The sequence below is a fragment of the Anopheles funestus genome, chromosome 3RL (assembly GCF_943734845.2).
Source record: "Anopheles funestus chromosome 3RL, idAnoFuneDA-416_04, whole genome shotgun sequence".
Classification (NCBI taxonomy): Eukaryota; Metazoa; Arthropoda; class Insecta; order Diptera; family Culicidae; genus Anopheles; species Anopheles funestus.
In genome coordinates, this window is record NC_064599.1 from 28,783,929 (window position 1) to 28,799,010 (window position 15,082).

The 15,082-nt window shown below is 41.3% G+C and overlaps 3 protein-coding genes across 3 annotated transcripts in view; 1 reads left to right on the plus strand and 2 right to left on the minus strand.

The window, feature by feature from the left end:
* Positions 1 to 180: 180 nt before the first annotated feature.
* Positions 181 to 1,863, plus strand: LOC125767578 (glutamate-rich WD repeat-containing protein 1). The gene is made up of 2 exons (XM_049434303.1): positions 181 to 1,341; positions 1,430 to 1,863. The coding sequence occupies exons 1-2, from the start codon at positions 318 to 320 to the stop codon at positions 1,789 to 1,791; spliced, it is 1,386 nt and encodes a 461-aa protein (XP_049290260.1). The 5' UTR covers positions 181 to 317; the 3' UTR covers positions 1,792 to 1,863.
* On the minus strand, positions 1,823 to 12,141 carry LOC125767574 (mismatch repair endonuclease PMS2). Its single transcript, XM_049434298.1, has 4 exons — positions 4,826 to 12,141; positions 4,606 to 4,765; positions 2,105 to 4,533; positions 1,823 to 2,035 (listed from the first exon to the last, which is right to left on the minus strand). The coding sequence occupies exons 1-4, from the start codon at positions 4,928 to 4,930 to the stop codon at positions 1,910 to 1,912; spliced, it is 2,820 nt and encodes a 939-aa protein (XP_049290255.1). The 5' UTR covers positions 4,931 to 12,141; the 3' UTR covers positions 1,823 to 1,909.
* An 11-nt stretch (positions 12,142 to 12,152) lies between these two features.
* Positions 12,153 to 15,082, minus strand: part of LOC125767589 (regulator of G-protein signaling 17) — a 29,748-nt gene continuing 26,818 nt past the window's right edge. The window contains exons 5-8 of the mRNA XM_049434317.1: positions 14,000 to 14,080; positions 12,920 to 13,148; positions 12,717 to 12,838; positions 12,153 to 12,626 (exon numbers count right to left, since the gene is read on the minus strand). Of these exons, the coding sequence (XP_049290274.1) occupies positions 12,536 to 12,626; positions 12,717 to 12,838; positions 12,920 to 13,148; positions 14,000 to 14,080 (523 nt within the window). The 3' untranslated portion in view covers positions 12,153 to 12,535. The remainder of the gene's footprint in view (positions 12,627 to 12,716; positions 12,839 to 12,919; positions 13,149 to 13,999; positions 14,081 to 15,082) is intronic.

Below are 15,082 nucleotides of genomic sequence, written 5' to 3' on the forward strand. Positions count from 1 at the left end.
AATATGTAAGTATGTTAACATGCGAACATGGAACAAATATGTAGGTAAATTCATATAAAAAAACACAATTTAACTAAACTGCGTACAACACGTGTACGTTATTCATTCCCTCACCACGTGGTTCAATTGATTTGAAAAATCGAAGCTACAACCCTGTACTGCCAAACTGTCAAAAGGCAGCCAAACAACTGTCAACGTGCAAGCACATGTGCATTGTTTACAGCACCGCGGTCTAGTAGCGTTTGCTGCCGGGTTTACCTACGAAAGTGTGTTAATTTTCTGTCGTGAAAAGTAAATTAAAACGTTCGGTACTCACCATGTCGGAAGCCGACGAGCGGATGGAGCTGGCCGAGGACCAAAACATTGAGGATGCCGTACTGGAAAATGCGAGCGACGAAGAGGACGATGAGGACGATACCGATCAGCAGAAGGAAAACGGTGGTAAAGCAGCACAGGTCTACCTTCCCGGAGGTGCAATCAGCAACGATGAAGAGCTGGTGTGCGATGAGTCCGCGTACGTAATGCTGCACCAGGCACAAACCGGTGCACCGTGTCTCAGCTTCGACATTGTAACCGATCCGCTTGGTGAGGATCGGCAACAGTTTCCATTGACGGCGTATGTCGTAGCCGGTACGCAAGCGGCCCGTACGCACGTTAACAGTGTGATCGTGATGAAGATGTCCAACCTGACCAGAACGTCCAAGCCGCCAAGCGATGGGGATGATTCTGACGACGAGGAGTTGAGCGATGATGAGGACGTGAATGAGGATCAAACGCCCATCCTTAGCAGCGTGATGATTAAACATCCCGGGTGCGTTAATCGGCTGCGTGTGACCACGTTCGGTAACTCGCAGTACGTCGCATCGTGGAGCGAGATGGGTCGGGTGCACATTTACAACATCAACGAACAGCTGGCCGCCCTTGATGATAGCAAAGCGAGACAAACGTACCAACAGAACAAGACCGGCGACGGGGTGAAACCGGACTTTACCTTTTCCGGGCACCAGAAGGAAGGTTTCGCTATTGATTGGTGTACGACGACGCGTGGCATGCTGGCGACGGGTGACTGTCGGCGAGACATCCACATCTGGCGACCGAATGATAAGGGTTCGTGGAACGTTGACCAGCGACCACTGGTGGGGCATACGGATTCGGTCGAGGACATTCAGTGGAGTCCGAACGAAGCGAACGTGCTTGCGTCCTGCTCGGTCGATAAAACGATCCGGATCTGGGATTGCCGGGCTGCCCCTTCGAAAGCGTGCATGCTTACGGCGGAGAAAGCACACGAGAGTGATGTGAACGTCATCAGCTGGAACCGGAATGAGCCACTCATCGCTAGCGGTATGTGACCAATCGGGTGGCAGTTGTTTTTGTTTTTATTGTGAGACACTAATGGTCCGTAATCCGTTTTTCGTTTTCCTCTCAACAGGTGGCGATGATGGTGTGCTGCAAATTTGGGATTTGCGACAATTCCAATCCAACACACCGGTGGCCACATTCAAACATCACACCGATCATGTAACGACGGTCGAGTGGCACCCGAAGGAATCCACCATACTGGCGTCCGGTGGCGATGATGATCAGATTGCACTGTGGGATCTATCGGTTGAAAAGGACGACACGGACGATACGAACAATGATCCGAACCTGAAGGATTTGCCACCGCAGCTACTGTTCATACACCAGGGTCAGAGTGAAATCAAGGAACTGCACTGGCATCCGCAGCTGACGGGTGTGATACTATCGACGGCACACACCGGATTCAACATTTTCCGTACGATTAGCGTTTAGACCGATAAGCGGAACATCAAATCTACATACATTCAAAGAGCACAACGCGTGCAAAGCGTGTGTTAAGATGTATATTGAAGAAAAGAGTCGTGTTTTCTTTCATTCACACGCATTAACCTCACGCTTCATCGTCGGAAGAACTCTCTCGCTTGATTGGATCAGTTGTTCCATTCGAACGATCAATTTCACTGATCATCGCTAGATTCACTAGATGCCGCATCGTTGGTCGACCGTGGGGACAGTTCTGAAACATTTTACAGATTGCCTCATTAGCCTTTTACACGGGGAAGTTTGTTCCAGCGCCAAAACTTACCCACGGTTGATCGATTTCGCCCATGTGCCGTACAAGTCGTTCCATTTCGCGCACCGAAAGTGCTCTACCGATCATGACGGATTTCCGGCAGGCACGGGAAGCAAACATGGCTCGTACCCGCGAAGGCCGACAGACCGTGTTCGGTGCGTCCTGCAGCATAAAGATCAGTTCGTCTATATCCTCCTTACCGAACTCCCAGTTGCGGCTGTACGGTTTCGCGACCAGGCGAACCTTTCTCGTTGTCGGTGCTGCTCCATCAACCTCGAACTTAAATCCATTCATTTCGAAAATGTCCAAATTATCGATCAGTACCATCTCGTTGACGGCGGTCAGCTCGAGCGGTTGCGGTACAACCAAACGTTGGTTCTGCAGCACCGTTGTACGCTGCAGATCCTCAAAGTTGTACTTCTCATCCGTGGCATGCTGATCGACGATGAACAGATCGTCCCCGAGCCGTACGATGATGAAGCCGAGATTGAACTGTCCGACAATTTCCATCGCCGCAAAGTCGGCCTTCGTTATCTCCGTTTGCAGCTCACTTTCGGCGGCCTTATTGCTCGTGGGATTTATTTTGCTTTTGAACCGCAACCGCGTCAGTGTGCTTTGTTCCACGGAACGGGCGGATTGTAGCGTTTGTTCGCGTGCTATAAGTTGTTCCAGCGAGTCGCAGGTAACGGACAGTTGCTGCTGATTACGTTGGCGCATATCATCCTCACCGTCGGACGGCTGATCGTCGATCAGGATCGTTTGGCCGGCGATGGAAATGGTTGACGCTACGCTACTATCGCATAACTCTCGCTTGATCGGTGCAGCAAACTGGTTGAGAGAAAGGAGCGATTCAGCGCTAGATTCTCGTTTAATTTCTACTCCATCGTTCGACGTTGTAACGCTGCTTTGTGAAAGCGAATCGGACGCAGGGGTACCCTCCTGTTTACAGCTCATCAAGGATATTAAATCGGTGACAGATTCCTGAGAGGACGTTGTTGCCGAAGTGTTGGCTTTGAGCTTGGTTGTATCTTCAGCACCATCATCTGACTGTTTTACGTTCGAGCATCGTATGACTTTAAGCGTTTCTATACTATCATTTCCATCCTCTGCCACATTACACGGTTCCTTGAGGATGGTTAAATCGTACGGATTTTCATCGCATTTCGCCTGTTTGCTTGTGCGTATCTCTTCCTCATCAAGTGAGCTATCCGTCACATCAGCGTTACTGGCGCTTTTCTGGGAAGCTTTTGTAATGTTTAAAAAATCTATCATCTTCTGCAAACCTCCATTACCCGTGGAAGTTCGCTTCCGTTTCATTCCCCCTCCACCACTGGCAACAGATTGCGAAACATTTACTTTTGGTGGTTGGAAAGTGAAAAGCATTTCACCCGCCGTACATTTATCGCTTGAACTTACATCGAGCGAATCGTCCCGCTCATCATCATCATCATCATCAACGTTGTTGTCCTCATCGTGTTCCTTGTCGGAGGGAAGCGATATATTAAGCAACCGGCTCGTATCGCTTAGATTTTGATTTTGCATCTTGAAAGAGGACGGCACACTGTCGAACGTTTTCCTGACGGATTTCTTTATCGCCAGCATGAGAATCTTTTCGTTGTTCACCAGCACCTGGCGTTTGTCGGGGGTCAGATTTACGTCCACCTCCGAACGGTCCAGCATGAGATTCAGGTACACGAACGGATGCTGATGAACGTTGTACCGATGGTACGCATCGTTGATCAGCTTGCTGATCTGTTTCGGTTCGCAGGGCCGGGAATTGATGAAGAAAAACTGCCGGTCCTTGCAGCTGCGGCCCGATCCATGGGCACAGCTCGAAATGTAACCATCGATCGTGTACCGGGAAAGGTTGAATTTGTCCACCTCCTCCTGTGTTAACGTTAGGCTATCCTCAAAGTCACTTGATTCCAGGTCCTGTATTTTGCCGTTGCTTCCGATGGATGGTACGAGTTTCATCAGTTCCGCCGTTTGTTTCGTACCGAACAGGGCCGTCACATTGTCCAGTACACGCGTCGAACCCTGCGTACTCATGATGACCGATTTGGCACCCTTGACCGTGTGGTTGGTGCAAATGATGCGGACACCAACCGATACGAGACAGTACGCCTGCAGTATCTGGCACATGCGAAGAAACTCTCGCTTGATGTTGCGCTGAAATTCTTTCTTTCTTACTGGCAGCGTTGCAAACAGATTCGTCAGACTGACCGTCGTACCGATCGGGCGGGCACAGGGCGCACGGGTTTTGATGCGTCCTTCGTGATTGAGCGTTAGCTTTGTGGCGTGTGGAGCTGTACTGTGACGCGTCGTGATGACCATATCCGAAAGGGCACACAGCGAGCTGAGCGCTTCGCCTCGAAAGCCAAACGTTTCGATCGATTCCAGGTCGGTGAATTCCTTCAGCTTTGAGGTATGGTATTTGGCCGCTTAAACGATAGGAAGCGAAGCTGTATTTCTTTTTTCCACGTACAATCGTTCTGCTCAAATGCAGGCCTTACTCAATCCTTCGAAATTTTTCTCCTCCACACCGCTACCGTTATCTGAAACTTCGAGCATCTCAGCACCGCAAGCGCGCAGTTTCACCTCGATGAGTGTGGCACCTGCATCCAGTGAGTTTTCCACCAATTCCTTTACCGCAATTGCTAAGTTCAACACCACCTAAACCGCAAGGGAGCTCATCAGAAAACAGATACATTTGAATCGAAATCATCGTCTTACCTGCCCGGAACAAATGCGATGAACCGTCTCCTTATCGATAGCGTTTATTTTGCTGGATTCGGCAGTTGTTGCCGGTAGCATAGGAGGGTCCATTTCTTCGGACATGGTGTAATATTATAAGCTAAGCACACAAAATCGAAATATAAAATAAAACCGTAACAAAAGCACTTAAAATCTTCCAAATATCGTCAAGACCGGCTCGTTGTAAACATGTTGACAACATAAACGATGCGTGCGCGCGCTTTGTTAAGCACCGTTTACACCCCACGAATGATATGCTGTCAAAAAAGCATATTTTGAAATTGACAGTTAGACATAATTGGACACCGTTGGCGTTGAACACGTGGTAGAGCATTAATTTTCTCAAAACAGCAATGCCAAATAGTAAAACTCCCCACGCACGCAAGTTTTCGAATATTTTTTTTTATTTTTTTCACTTAATTTCTTCCTCCATTTCTAGCCACCTGTTCTTTTGTTTCGGAATCTGCTCTGCTTATCTGTTAATTACTGCTTCTTCTTCTTCTTCTTCTTTTTTTGTTTCCTTGTTTTTCTTCTGCCTTTGCATTTTGTTTCCTGATCGTATTAATAATCCTTCTCCACCACGTTTTGCTAGCGATAAATTATATGCAGCTTCTCAATTTTGTTATCGTTTGATTCGTTCTTTATCATTTAAATGGAGTTATATGTTGTAAAGGTGTGATAGTATGGTACGAGTGGTTTTTTTTAAAGATTTCTTTTGAAGGTGTATGAGTGTGATTGTAAAGTGTGTAACTTTGTTCATTTTTGTTTGCTTTTTTTTTTCTTGTGTTTTCTCCCGCTTTGTGTGATTGTTTGGTTTTGTTTTGTTCTTTTGTTTTTTGCTAGATCATTTTCGTAAGGTTTTTAGATGTTGGGTTTTGTTATAATGTTTTACTGGTTGTTGCTGTTACATTGCTATTGTTTGTTGTCGGTGAAGCATGTTTTTTTTACTGCTTCATGTTGCTCGCGCGTACCGTACCCTGACCGCAACGGACAAATGGCGAGAGAGTTAGTCGATGATGAACGTTGTTGTACGTTCTGTTGATGTTAGTTGATACGAAGAATACACGGTTTACCGGGGGTTTAGTGTTTACGAGTGTTTTGCTAAGTGAGTGGTTTTCTTTTTTGTTCTTGGTTCGTGCACAATGTTCTCCTCTTTACTACTTCTATCTCACCCTTTTGCTTGTGCCCGAATGTACAGGCCATAATCCATTCGTCACTTTCTCCCACCAGTGACACTTATTCTGCAACGGGTTTGGTTTTTGCCTTTGCTAGGTTTTTGCTGCTTTTTTTTATATAAATGATTTTCGTTTCGTTACGGTTGCACTATGCTGATTGGTTCCAGTTTTAACTAGATTAACTTACGATTTGTTTAATTTCTTCTCACTTATGCTCATTTTTCTTCCATTTTTGTTTTGTTTTGCTCTAAAAATTGTTCGTTTACTACCGTGTTACACTTACATCCGCTTCAACACCGCTTCCGCAAACTGGCTCCATTTTGTATAAGCTACGTTTTATTTTATTATAATGGCTAAAGGGACCTATTATGTGTGTGTGTGTGTGTCGATGCCGTCCGCTTCTGTGTGAATGTGTCTATGAGTGTATGTGTGTGTTTCGGCGTGTACTTTTGCAATATATGTGGGATCGAAGCAACTGCTCAAATCATCGCCCTTCGACACAGGTGTTTTCCTTTAGAATAGTTTAGTATGTTCAAGTGTTGAAGAATTACTATGATAAACTAACTTCATCATGTTGCACTGTACTATGCATAGTGTGTCGTGTTCGCTTGTTTCGTCACTTGTTTGTTTTAACATATTCGTTTTTTTATCATTCCTATATTTGTGTGTGTGTGTATTTGTGTTTGTGTTTGCATGCTGACGACCCTTCTATACATTTACCACCGTTTTTGCGATTTATTTGTATTTATTTAAATTGTTTTGCTCTGTTTTTTGTTCACTTACATCGTTACTTGTTATCACTACGGTATAAATTACGAACAAACGAAACATGTTTTGCGACAGTCCGGAAAGGAAGTATTATCAAATGTGGAGCATTTTAGAAAAGCGTAAAGAACGATGAAAAGTATAAAGCGTCACGTCAAACAGTCGTTGCATAAATTGTTTTCTTTGTTTTACTGCTGTTGTTGTTTGTTGTGCTGGAATGAGGAAATACGGGAGTGAATAATGTTTTCTTTTCTCTCTCGCCCTTTTCACTTTTTCCCTACCACCATTTTCAATATGGCGGAAAAGCAACATGGCTACAAGTGTGTGAGTGTGTGTGCCACCAAAAGCTATCATGAAACAGGAAATTTTAAAAAGATGTGTAACTGGAACCATCTTTGAAAGGAGGATTTTTTTTTGTCTCTATTCGATTTGTTCGTTGTTCTTGCATGAAAAAATGACCGACTCATTCGGAAGGTTAGTTACAGTAAAAACCGAAGGGGCTTTATTTGGGAACGCGTTTCACTAAACACCACTATCATAGTTGGCATAGGATTTAACGCATTAGAGCAAGAAAACGGATCAGAATGTGTGCGCAACAGAGCATAGCCTGCTTGATGCGCCTATCGTTTACCCACTAAGTAACGCAATCGTTGATATGATTGTACCACGTTTGCGTTTCTTCATCGGGAGCGCTTTTGAGTACCTTTTTTTTTGTTTGTTTTTGTTTCAGTAGCTCAGTGGTTTCGCTTTAGTTTAATCTGACTAGTTGTTACCTTACGATTACGTTCACTACTACTATGTTATGTAATCCTTGGAGCGAGGGCGAGGGAAGGGCGGGGCGTTGTGTATTAAATATTTTGTTTTTTTTCCCCCTGCTGTATACACATACACATGACGACAGCGGAAAACAGGGAAAAAGCTGCGTTCAGCTGCAACCCGAAACATTGGACAAATGCGTACGTCCAGAAGCAAATCATCACAACAGAAACATGTAAATAAATTATATCAACGAATAATAAAAAAAATGAAAACAAAACACATTATCACTAACCCTTAAATCAAGCTAAATGTTTCTCCTACTCCACTCAAAAACATAACCCCGTTTCAACAATTATGCAATTAGCCTAAGTTAAGTAGCTACGGTTTTACTCTTGGTGCTGTTATAGTAGTTTTCCATTGTGTTTTGTTGTTTGTTTTTTTTTGCATTAAATATTAGCTCATGCTTCAATTATTCAGTGGAAAAGTTGAAAACACTGTCCACGGGTTTTTCCCATTTTTTCTTGATTCGAAAAATGACCGTCAAACCAACGGGGTTTTTTTTGCATTGCAAATGCTTCTAGTGCTATGGTTTATCGATCTAAACTAGCAGCAAATGCAAATCGATTCATCTCTTCCCGTTTCCCGTTTTTTGTTATGTTTTAAATATATTTTTACAAAACACTACCACCAAACACCATCACCGGCTATCGCTTGGTTTCACTTTATTGCATTCTAACGGCTTCCACGCTACCTCCAGAGTCCGGACGACGAGCGGAACTCGGAATAGAAAAATAAAACTTGGATTAGATTTTTTTTCCGGCTTTCTCGCCGGAAAACACAACAACTTTGTGGTCCACCGTCAAAAGGAAACATAGAAACGAGAGAAACTAAAAAACACACACTTTGTGAACGTATCACACAGATACCGAGGTCCTTTTGCCCTTTTCATTCCGCATTCATCTCAACTAATGCTGCCGCATTGCCGCATAAGGATACGCAAAAGCAATTACTTAACACACTCACAACGCATCCATACACCATGCACACAATCACACTCACACACGCACACACACACGTACATGAGAAGGGCACCTGGCCAAACATACATCTCGATCTAGATAAAATCACCACTTGCTTGTATAAAACATTAAATAATGCTCATTTATGTTTGTGAGTGTGCGTTTTGTTATTTTGTTTGTTTGTTTGTTTCGTGTTTTCTGCGCATTCTTGTTTAGCTCATATGTTGTATGTTCGCATTTCACACATTTGGTTTGTTCTTCTTTAACGTTTTTTTTCTCTCTCTCTCTCTCTCTCTACGATTTATCATCTTCTTGCTTATTTGTTTTTATTTGTTTTCCGATTTTTACTTCGTGTTCTAGATTCTGTTTTTGCCTACATGCTTCTAACCGTTTTGTTTCTTCTGTTCGTAACATATCTTCACGTTCATTGCTACGTGTTTGTCAAGTGTTTTTATTTGTTGTGAATTACTTTGTTTTATGTTTTATAAAATTTCTCCACTCTAGCTGTTACCTGTTCCATTTTCCTTATCTTTGCTGTCGTGTCGCGTTGTTCCGTTCTTTCTTTTGCTTTGTATATTATTGTTTCTTGACTGAGTTTTCCGTTTTGCTATTTTTTAAAGATCGTTTTGTGTTTTGTTTTCTGTTTTCTACACACCCCACCTATTAGGGATTTCTTTTTCTGTCTTCCCATTTTATTAGAACACTAACAACACAGTTTACATGCTAAAACCAAAAACCCATTCATAATGTTCAGTTTAAATAATTGCACAACGAAAAACAAAAATATTACACATAAACTGTTTTCCCTTCGACTGTTTCCATTTTTGATCGACAATCTGCTCACTCTCTCTCTTTCTCTCTCTCTCTATTTTTCTAATGCTTCTGGTTTATGTTTTCCATTTTGTTACACAGTAAAATGGGGAGTGATTTTTCTGTATTTATAGATAGTTTTGTCAGTGTGTGTGTGTGTGTTTTATATTTTCATATCTTCTGTTGCTTTCCTCCTCTACAACGTACAACGCAACCGGTTGCGTATCTGGTTTGGTGGCTTATACGTTTAAATGCAGGTAAATTTTCGAATACCTACCTTATTGTTTGTTGTGCTGCTGTTTGCTATACATGTTTGTATACATGTTGGACTTGTTATTTAATTATCATATTGTGTTATTGCATGTTTCATTATCCGATTTATCGTTTTATTTATCATTTTATTTGCATAGGCTTTCTTTTATATATCTCTAGCCATCTGTCACGCGCGCTCTCGCTCCCTCTCCCTCTCTCTATCTTTTCTATTCTATGTTTCTATTTCATTGTTTGTTTTGCTTCTTTGGGATTGTGTTATATTTCCATGTTTGTTGATTGTATGTACTATGAAAACAAAATTTACCTCCATTATTTACCGTCAAATATGTTTTGTTTTGCTATTGGTGGATGCATTTATACGTTTTTCGTGGGGTTTGTGGTTTTTGCTTTACTATTTAATTTTGTTTTGTTTTGCTTCCGCTTTGTGTTGCCATAACATATGGTAAATGGTTGTATTTTGAATCGGCTGAACGTCTGTTTAGTTATTTTCGATTATCCCGTTTCCATCTTTTGTTGTATGCTCCTTCATTCGTTTTGTATTTGTTTGCATTACTTATGATTTGGGGTGTTTTTAATTTTGTGTGTGTGTGTGTTAGGAGATTAATAATAATATACCGATCGACCATTGCTCACAGTTTCATTGCATCTTCCGTACTGGTGATAGAAAAAATAGAAATCTTATAAATAGGCTATCAATCTTAAACCGCTTCCCGGAATTTTTTTTGTATTTAGGAAGAGATGTCGGCAATTCAATTTATAGTCTCTTTTTACTACGCTCGCTCACTAATGATTGATGTAGAAGAAATGTTGTTATTTCTTTTGTTTTTTTTCTCTCTATTCCTTTTTTCGGTATCCATAATCAACGCCCTGTTTGTAGGATAACACATTTTTAGGGTATTTTCTCTTCCGATAACCCAAACGGCACAAATTTCAGATGACAAAACGCGTGATCGACCGTTGATGTCACATTTATTTTGTTTTAGTTTTATTTTTAACATCTTTTGCATTGTATTAGCTCGCTTCTTTGGTTCGTCCTTGTGACACTCACTTTATGTTTGCTTTCTTTTACACCTTCTTCTTCAAGCCTCTTGTAACATTCTTTTATGTTTGCGTGTGTTTGTTTGTGCGTATGCGTAGGTGTATGTCTGAAGGTGTCCCTTTTGCACAAAAGTTGGATAGAAACCCGTTAAAACTGATTCACTTTCCTAGGCCCTCAATATACATATATATAGAGACTACCGGTACCGGGTTCCTGCTTAAAAAAAGGGGAACAAGAGACTAAAACGTGTGTCTATATACCTATCGTGTAAATAAAACTGATCGAAACTATACCTGTTTGTGAGGTTGTATGTGTGATTGTGTGTGTGTGCATTTTGCACGTAATACTAAATACAATAAACAGCTTTAACGACCAGAATAAACTATCGGCATCGACTACTACGGGTCAACAAGCGAATAGGAATAAATAAACTTTCACTGTTTTTTACGTTCTCTTACAACAGGAGCATATATAAATTCGTGTGACTAGACGAAAGTTTTTAAAAAAGTAAATAAAAACAATTCATACTACGTTTACGGTAAAACCGCGTTAAACATAACCCATCCATGTATCGTTGTGTGTTAGGCGGTGTCGTGTGTTACTTTGCGTTACGCGAAACATTCTGTTTCGTTTACCTTTTGTTTTCCCTTTATTTTACGCTCACATTTTCTTGTCGTTTATGGACAAAAAACTAACATAAAAATAAATAAGGAGCGGATGAAAAACATGACGCCTGCCGAGTGGTCAGCCACATTAGTAGGAACGCAAAACAATGCCTCTAGATCTTATACCATTCCTTCTTCGTACAAATTTTTGGTAGTGAACCTGCATGAATTTTAGGTGATATTTTTTTTTCTCATCTGCACTACATGCCCACTGCTCCATACCGACATTTTTGGGGATATTCGTTGGAGCTTCACTTTGTGCTTTTGTTTTGCTTGTGCCAAATCAGCGGTTCATGCTTTTTGCGCTTTATATTAAATTGGGCTGCTTCATTAGATAACGAACAATTACAGCGGCTAATGTGTCACGGAGACGGTTAAAAAGTTTGCATGTTTAGCTTTTTCTTGTTTTCTTCTCTTGTTTTTTTTTTCTTTAGTTTGTGCATCCTTACCCATCCTGATTGTTTGGTACCGTTTTCACTATACGCAACATTTCCGATACACGCACACACACTCTCGGACGCGCGTGTAACAAGTTGTGAATGTGTATATGTGTGTGTGTGTGATTTTGTTGTTGTGCGTAGTAATCTAAATATTTACGTAAAAAAATTATCCCTCTCCATCAACGAGGTTCTACTATTTTGTTTCTTCACTTATCTGCCGACATCGTCGTCCACATCGCCGGGAACGTAATGCCGTTTTACAGTACAGTGTGGATTGCTTTTGCTCCTTGCCATCGATCAAAAGGTCCTTACCACCTTTCGAATCGCTTAACGAAGTACAGTTTTCTTACTAAGGAGATACACTAGCGTGAACATTCGCACCGATATTCTATTTCTCTCTCTCTCTCTCTCTTTCGCTCTCTGGCCGATGCCGGAAAAACACATGTTTAGGCGCCGTTTAAGCATTGGGTTTCGCAAATAAATATCAAGTTGGTTTTTGATGATCCAACAGTTGGAGCCGGAAAGTAAGTGAAAGCAAGTAAAGGACGAACGCGTACACAGCTAAACGGGGCCTAGATGACCAAACAGCCGTACTTTGTAGAACAACTTGTTCGACGGTGTAGTAGCAAATAAGTAGTAAACGATGACGGTCCGTCGTACCATCGCGTACCCGGCTAAAAGCTAGAACGGAAAACTCATTAACACAACGGGCGCGCACACACACAGGGTAGAAAAGGTGTCGCTCTAATTGCTGGGACTTTCTGCCGTCGAACCGGACGCGGACACTCCCTCTGGAATTTGGGCCAGCGTTTTAAATTGAGGAGAGTTTATAAATCTACAACGAAAACGGGCGAATCGGTGAGGGTTAATTTTTCCTTTCTTTTGGTTGTGAATATGTTTCATCAATCAGCGAATTGCGGCTTACCTCGGATACGAATCTCTATGCATAAGTGTATAAATTTGTAGTTGAGCTTCGTCGAAAGTGTGCGGCGTTGGTTCCACCATATTTCTATTAACTATTTCCCTTACACGCGAATCTAACGATACCTGTGGGGTTGAATACGTGCAAGCAAATGTTAAGTAATTATCAGTCAGCTGCACCCACTAACCCCACCGATAGTTGCTTACCTCTTTCGGCGATAAAATCGAGATATAGTCTTCATAAATAAACCTAGCTTTCTCCTCTATCGCATCCGGGTTCGTCTCCTTTTTCAGCTCTTCGCAGGCCAGCCAGAAGAGTATGTTTTCCTCGCTGTACTCGCAGCGCAGAAATTCCCGGAACGCTTTTCGCCCGCTCGGGCTTCGCATCAGTTTGTCGAAGCTTTTACCCCAGCTGCGTATCTCCTCTAGCGTTGGTCTGGAGCGAAAGTTGCAAAAAGAAAAAATGGTATGTTAATGAAATGTGACCGTTTAGCGAATGGGAGGAGAATGAACCGTGCAAAGTGTTCGGTTTCGTTCGATTTTAATTAATAACTACATGTTTACATGCATGAGAGAAACCATTGCGAAAGTGGTGACGGGAATGAGTGTAAATAAACAGGCGGAAACAAATGCGTCAAAGGAAAGGATTAAAAATAATGATTTTCATCATGAAAATGAAATTCAAAAAACATGAAATTCGAATCTAAGCACATGTTATAACCAAGAAAAAAAAGTAAATTGTAAAAAAAAATACAAAATTGTATAAATGTAAAACATGTAAAAATGTATAAAGCTAAAGAAAAAATAGTTAAGTCAACAATCAAAGGAGAAAAATGCTAACAGCAGCTTAAATTATTATTTAAATTAATTATTCTTAAATAGTTAGTTATTTAAAAATTACTTGAAAATAAAACAACAAAACGTGAACTAAACGAACAAAAGAGAATAAAAAAACTTTAAGAAAAATACAAAATAAAGAAGTAAAAATGTATGGAACAAAATTTCAAAACTGGTAAAAATTTCAAGTAAAGAAAGTAAAAAAAACACATATGCAAAAGTAAAAGGCGATAGTAGATAACATAACAAAAACGTAAACAAAGCATTTGTTAGTCATTATACAAACAAAAGAAATGTTTTACAATAATCGAAATGAAATGATAAAAAGAAAAGTAAAATAAATAAATGAATGAAATCAATTTCAGAAAAAAGCTAATAAATGCCTAAATGCGAATGAAAAAGGTAAAAAGTGTTCGACACGATTCATACGGGCACATGGAAACTACTCACTGTTCACCATCGAATAGCGTATCGGAACTAGCTTGGTCTTTTTTCGTAGGCCCATTGTCTTCTGCATTTTTTATAGCCAAACTGTAAATAGAGAAAGAAAACACGCCAAATGAGACTGGATTTATAATATAAATGGAATTAGAAAAAAAACCTGCCCTCCCTTCCACAGTTGATTGATCATTTGCTAATGAATCACTATTTATTTCGCAACTCCACCGCCAAGCCCATTTTATCAGCAAAGATAAATTGATTAACACGCTTTTTTTTGTTTTATTTTTTTATTATTAAACTAACTCAATAGCACAGTGGCTAACAAGAAGCACTCTAACAAACCCAAACAGCTTGGTAATAAATTATGAAATGTGACAAAACACTTCCGCTTCGAGGCTGTGCGGAGCTCGCCGGTACTATAATTTTCCGGCTCACAGAAACTGGGGAGCTTGAATTAATCAATGGATGGGATCTGTCTCTGTTCTTGTCATCTGCACCGTACCCTTTCACGTGTGTCCTGCTCGTTATGCTTTCGCTATATAAAATTTATGAAACAGCTTCCTTGTCCTAACCGGTTGAAAAAAAAACCCCAACAAAATATGGAAATATATCCACAAAAGGCACACAAACCGGTATACAATACCAAACACCTGCTGGAGAAGAGCAACCAAAGAAAACTGCTAAGCTTGCCCCACTCGGTTCTACTGTCCTCGAATATTTATCAATGACGTCCCATCTTCCTGCTTGCACTGTGCCAAGCGTCTGCATCGAGTGCCCTAGTAGCAAGACAACGCCAAAGGGTGGTATCTTCGTAGCGAAAAAAAAATCCTAAATAAAAGAACGGATGAATGGGCTCTTTCTTGCACGTGATCGAAAAATATCCGGGACAAGAGCTGGGGGGAGGAAAAAAAACGGACCTGAAACTTAGGACGCAAGCAATGCAATCTTTTATACGTTATTTTTTATTCAACAGCGCCGGGAATGAAAGATTTGTCACGTAGGGTTATTATTGAATTTATGCTACCACACTCTTTCGGCTAAATTTAACGGTAACCTTGCGTCACCGGGTCATCCTTTCCGTGCCGGACGGTT

Excerpts from the sequence above, each read along its gene's own strand:
- LOC125767578 (XM_049434303.1), top strand. The coding sequence starts at position 318 with ATGTCGGAAGCCGACGAGCGGATGGAGCTGGCCGAGGACCAAAACATT. Across the intron at positions 1,342-1,429 it reads TGAGCCACTCATCGCTAGCG|GTGGCGATGATGGTGTGCTG; the intron begins GTATGTGACCAA and ends TCCTCTCAACAG.
- LOC125767574 (XM_049434298.1), bottom strand. The coding sequence starts at position 4,930 with ATGTCCGAAGAAATGGACCCTCCTATGCTACCGGCAACAACTGCCGAA. Across the intron at positions 4,534-4,605 it reads GAAAAATTTCGAAGGATTGA|CGGCCAAATACCATACCTCA; the intron begins GTAAGGCCTGCA and ends CTATCGTTTAAG. Across the intron at positions 2,036-2,104 it reads GCGAAATCGATCAACCGTGG|AACTGTCCCCACGGTCGACC; the intron begins GTAAGTTTTGGC and ends AAAATGTTTCAG.